The following is a 5,735-nucleotide window of genomic DNA, read 5'->3' as shown; positions in this document are numbered from 1 at the left end:
ACACACACACACACACACACACACAGACACACACACACACACACACAGTCAGTCAGTCAGTCAGTCAGTCAGTCAGTCAGGACACCCCCATTTGTCGGAAAAAGTTTTAACATGACTTTAAAATCGTCATCCACCGAGTCAAAGTTACGTTAACATTAGTTAGCTCATTCTTGTTTCCTAACTGCATTGTGAGTTATAGTAACGTTGGCTTAGCTGGGAGCTTCATGGAGCCAGTTAGCTGCCCTACAGCTGTCAGTTAGCTTTGACTTCATCTCTTACCTTCTTATAGCTATATTCTCAGTAATGGGACTGTTGCCAATGGAATGGATGTTTATATCTAAGTTCAGTTGTCAACAGTGTCTATTGTTTTACTCATACACTTGGGAATCACACAAGTCTTGTCTGATTTTTTTATTATTATTTTTTTTTCTCTCTAGCTCCAGCAGCGGGGGTCAGGGCTTGGATGCCTCCTCAGCACTGGGTAGGTAACAAATGAATCCCTGCCAGACGTGCACGCTGCGCAGTAGTTGCTATGGGTGCATCATTTCAGACAGTGTTATAAATGGGTTCATATCACAGCAGTACATTTCTTGTTTAAAACGTGGGTTATGTTTTGCTGTGCCTGAAATAGTTACTGCTGTGAGTCGGGGATCTTACAGTCAGCAGTGCAATACATACTTTTCTATATTTAGGCTATGACAAAAGTACGACATCCCTTATTGTGCTGCTGCAGAAGGCAATGGAGATTCCCGTTTGGTCCATTCATAGATTATGAACATAGATACATAGAGAATCTAAAAGAGTAGAAGTCATGATGCTATTGAAGCCCGTTTTGTTTGTTATAGACTGTATGTAGGATTTTTAAAGATTCAGTTCTTTGTCTGACCTTTTAATAGAATGACTCATTCCTCAGTGGTGACTTAAGGCTTAAGGCATAGTTATCTAAACCCTGGAAATGTCTAGCATGGGATATGTATGTATGCCCTGGTAACAGCTTGCTTCTTCATAATGAACTCAGGTGTAACAGTTACAGTGACTTATAGTCTCTACCTGCCTTCACAGCAAGAAGATACATCAAAATGTTAAATCACAACGGCTGAAATGCCACTTCTCTCTCTGCTGACTACAGCTGCTGTCTTCCACAAAAGAGTAAATTACAGTGGCTTGTTGCTGCAGGCAAAAGTGCTAAATTAATAAATGTAAAATGTATATATACAGGACAAACATTTTATAACAAAAGCACTTAATTTTGGTAGAGTATTTCTTTTAAAGTGTGTAATGTTTCTAATGTGTTAACTAAGTGCTATAGTTTGAAAAAAAAAAAACATTTCTGATGGGAGGTATGATTATAAAAACAAGTTTATGTCTGTGTTGATTATCATGCACGGAGGTTTATCTGTGCAAATTTACTCTCTGTGTGTGTGTGTGTGTGTGTGTGTGTGTGTGTGTGTGTGTGTGTGTGTGTGTGTGTTCGTTCAGTGACTGGTGCAGAGTACGAGGCCATGCTCACAGAGATCATGTCTATGGGCTACGAAAGGGAGAGGGTGGTGGCTGCACTACGGGCCAGTTTCAACAACCCCCACAGAGCTGTGGAGTACCTTCTCACTGTGAGTCTCACGCACAGAAAAATGCTCCACTGGTTTAACTTTAAGTTCAGCTCTTATTGTGTTTTTCCGAGTTATTTTTATACAAATGTAGTTGAACTTCTTTGTGCAGCCTACTGACCCCCATGTCAGTCTATTCTGGTAATCCACGTGTAATATCCTACATGGAATTAACCTCAAATGTACTAGACGCAGGTTAAGCTATGCTCTCTCTAGCATCTTCTCTCACATTTCATCTCTCAGAGCTCCCCCCGACCAGCAGCCGCCACGCCTCGGCTTTGTTTGGTCGCTGCTTTTACACACAGCGGAGAAGTCACATTTTGGGAAGAGGATGGCTAACTAGGCTGAACATGATGTTAGTCAGCGTGAGCCGCTCTGCTTCTTGATTTAGTTTTAGTGTAATCTATCACTGGTGACACACACTCCATAAGATGTGACATGAGCACACTCTGTTCCTCCCTCTTGATAAAGCTACTGACGTTTTTTTTTAAATATATATATAAATGGGGTGGGCAAAATATGAAATACTCTTTTAATAACCAAGACAGTTTTTGAATTGTATTGCACCACAAAACACTTAGCCTCTTAACTATTATCCCCATAACAATGAATCAACACCTCCTCGAAACAGTTATAACAAAACTGAACATTAAAGCCCAACACAAAGGGTTGTTGAATTAGCTTACCTTAGTTTTGGCTAGTAGTAGTAATATACTGGAAACGGAGTGTGTTATTTTAAGGATACTTAAAATACATAGGCTTTACGAGGCAGTTGTCCGTTATGATGGACAGTCTGGGGTCAAATTAAAAGTGTATTGAGTTGTAATTTCCAACTAATATAAGCCAAATTATCAGGTGACAACTAACTTCCACTGCCCTTGCACTATTTTGATCCCTCCTTGTTCTTTGGAGTGTATGTGTGTGTGAGAGAGATTGACAGTTGTATTGTTGTTTCCAGGGTATCCCCAGCAGCCCAGTCCAGGAGAGTAATCCCCCAGCGCAGGCCCCTGCGTCTGGACCCACAGAAGCCCCATCTCTATCAGAGGGTGAGGCACATGCTCAACTCAGTCCGAAAATACATCCAGTCAACATTTGTGTCTGTCTCTCCCTACTGTGGAAAAGAATTCCAGTACTGGTGGGGTACTGGTCACAGTGGGTTTTTAAAAACGGCCTCCCGTATCTTTAATATGTGAATAGGAAAGACCCCAAAAGTACAGGACTCATGGTCCTACTGGTATCCATGCATCAGATTCTTTAGGAGACAAGGCTGGTCCTGGACACGTTTACGGATCACTACAATGAATAAATGTTCTAGCCCCACTGGCAGGAGGTGACTCATCATATGACTCATTAGTCACAGAATGTTTCTCTGCTGCGACTATGTGTGAGCTGGTGTTGGACTCATTAGGTTCAGGTTTGGTGACAACTTCCTGTTCCTTCCTCATGTGGAGACTTGAGTGGATGAAGGCATTTTGTTTGATGGACTAGCGCTACGATTAGTAGATTGCTACTTCTCTTGGTATTTATTATTGGAAATTGAATATTTGTTTTTTTTGGATTGTTGGTCAGAGAAAACATGTCATGAATTTCTTTTTTTGATTTCTGATTTTTTTTTTATAGACTAAATGATTAAACATGAAAATAGTTAGTAGATGAATGGATAATGAAAATAATCATTAGTTGCCGCCCTAATTAGGACCCGTGGTGTGATTAAACCTGGATAACCTCTGTATACAAATATTTGCTATCGTAGCACATGTTTATGACAATAGTGGGGAAATGTGTTTATATTTTGAATAAAGTCAGTTGCCATAAGTATTTCAAATTGCACATCTAAGCATCAGTGTTAGCAGAGCAGTTGCTGCATGTATACACTTGTGTACAGATAGCACAGTACTGAAACCACAAAGCGGGCTAGGACGGAGACCTGCATAGAGCTCAGCCATGAATCTTGAAATAGAAAATTAGTTTTTGCAAAATGATGAAGACACAATACAAGCTACTGCTACATCTCTATCTGTCCTGCATGAAATCGATTTAGTTTGGTTCTTATTTTTTTTAGGAGAGAACCCACTTGCATTCCTGCGGACGCAGCCCCAGTTTCTGCACATGAGACAGGCCATCCAGCAGAACCCTGCTCTGCTACCAGCTCTTCTCCAACAACTAGGCAGAGAGAATCCTCAGCTTCTACAGGTAACTCAGTCGAAGGCCACACACACGGAGCTCTCCACAGGCAGGCACACGAGCAAGCTGGCCTGCATTCCAATTTAGTTTAGTTGGCAAATTCACAATTTCAGTCACAATGCAGTCTGCAGCTTTCTATGTAGCGCACATAGGTGTAGGTGTGAGGCACTCAAGAGGGTAAAGTTGAAAAAGCCTGTAATAGATCCTTGACAACGCATGAATATAGTAACAGGTACAGGTCACCTGACTGACAATGAGCCATGTCAATCAAACTATTCCAAAATCAAGCTGTTTTTGGTCCTTTATATCACACTAATCATGTGACACTTTCTACCATGTGATCACTGGCCAATGAGCTATAAGATATAGCTCAAAGACAGACATTTTCTACTTGCCCTGATGAAGGCCTAAATGGCCAAAACACATTGTCATGTTTTAATAATTTAGCCCAGAATATATTTGAGGCTTTCTGAACTTGACCTCTCTTGAGTGCCTCATTTAACGGATCTCCGCCTACGTATACATGTCAGATGACAACCATTGGCTCTTAATGTCTCATCTGTTGTCTCTTCTCCCAGCAAATCAGTCAGCATCAGGAGCTGTTCATCCAGATGTTGAATGAGCCAGTGGGAGAGGGGGGAGATGTGCCAGAGGTTGGAGAACTGGGGGCAGCAGGGGAGGAGGGCGCACCTGTCAACTACATCCAGGTTACACCTCAGGAGAAGGAAGCCATCGAAAGGGTGAATATTGAAAATGTGTTTCTATGCCTCTGTCCCGGTGATGGCCACAACCGGAGGCGTTTATGCTTTTTGGTTTGTCCCTCCGTCCGTCTGTTGTCCTTCAATTTTGGCATGCATGTCCACTTGGACTCAAGGTTGAACTGACAAAAGTTTCATTACACAGTGGCATCACAAAACGCATTTGTGGCCATAACTCAAGAATTCCTACACTAATGTATGACATTCAAATAAATGTCCAACAGGATAAAGTGATGACAATTTCTATCCAAAAGGTCAACTTCACTGTGACATCATAATGTTCTTGTCTGGCCGTGATTCAACAGAATCACTCAGGAACAGAAGGGGAGACATTTGGTCTCCAGCGCTGTGGCGTTTGCATTGATCCAGGGCTTAAAGTATTCCGGCACCGTGCCCGATCTCCGGCACGCGGCCATGAGGGAAAAGAAATAAGATAAAAAAATATTTGGGAACTTGCATAGTTTAATATTTGGTTTTTATGCGCTGGGTTTAAGCAGTCCTCGAACTTCCACCTACCAATGAAACAAGTTCTAGCCAATCAGATGCAAAGTAGGGTGGGTCTTTGCCAAAAAGCGAGAGTGCGGTGTGGTCTCCCGGAGACCGTCTCCGAAGTTTATCAAACTTGGAGCATGTAGCTTTAGTTGAGAAAGGAGTTAAAAACAAATGGCGCTGGGCATGAATAGAGGACAAGATGAAAAGGCAGCAGCGGTAAGAAAGTGCCTGCTAGCTTTGGTCCGTGCTCTCTGTCATACGAGTTGGTTACCGCAGCGACGGCTACAGCTGCGACTGTGCCTTCACTGACCGACCGTGTTTGTGATAAAACCAAAACGTGTGTGCACGTTCGTTTCACTTTAAGCCCTGTAGATCTTCTGTCCTGCCGAGTTGAAGATGTGTGTGAAGCATCCATGTTTCAACAAAAACAATACACTTAATACCATTTTATTTAATTCCTTAAGTCTTCGACATATATTATGAGTCCGGACAGACATGGACGTAAACTGCAACAACTGTGCTGGTCGGCGGAGGCATACAGCCGGTAATCCAAGGCAGTAATTGCAGTTGTTGTTTTAGTTTGTACGTTGTTAGATCAGAAACATAACAAGTTGCAGGTCCTGTTCTTAAAGCTGCCCACTCTTTCCTTCTGTCCCTTCTCTGTATCTCGTCGCCACAGTTGAAAGCGCTGGGCTTC

General features: G+C 42.3%; 1 protein-coding gene across 2 annotated transcripts in view; it reads left to right on the top strand.

The window, feature by feature from the left end:
* Window positions 1-5,735, top strand: part of rad23aa (RAD23 homolog A, nucleotide excision repair protein a) — a 12,085-nt gene that overhangs the window by 5,519 nt on the left and 831 nt on the right. Inside the window, exons 4-9 of one of the 2 annotated variants that reach the window (XM_032537813.1) lie at window positions 438-481; window positions 1,480-1,607; window positions 2,563-2,650; window positions 3,667-3,797; window positions 4,367-4,552; window positions 4,647-4,682. In XM_032537813.1, the coding sequence (XP_032393704.1) occupies window positions 438-481; window positions 1,480-1,607; window positions 2,563-2,650; window positions 3,667-3,797; window positions 4,367-4,552; window positions 4,647-4,667 (598 nt within the window). In that variant the 3' untranslated portion in view covers window positions 4,668-4,682. Of the gene's footprint in view, window positions 1-437; window positions 482-1,479; window positions 1,608-2,562; window positions 2,651-3,666; window positions 3,798-4,366; window positions 4,553-4,646; window positions 4,683-5,735 lie in introns of those variants that run through there. The other variant, XM_032537812.1, reaches the window with a different exon arrangement.

The sequence above is a fragment of the Etheostoma spectabile genome, chromosome 15 (assembly GCF_008692095.1).
Source record: "Etheostoma spectabile isolate EspeVRDwgs_2016 chromosome 15, UIUC_Espe_1.0, whole genome shotgun sequence".
Classification (NCBI taxonomy): Eukaryota; Metazoa; Chordata; class Actinopteri; order Perciformes; family Percidae; genus Etheostoma; species Etheostoma spectabile.
Note: the sequence above shows the minus strand (reverse complement) of the source record. Positions and strands in the feature narration are given on the sequence as shown.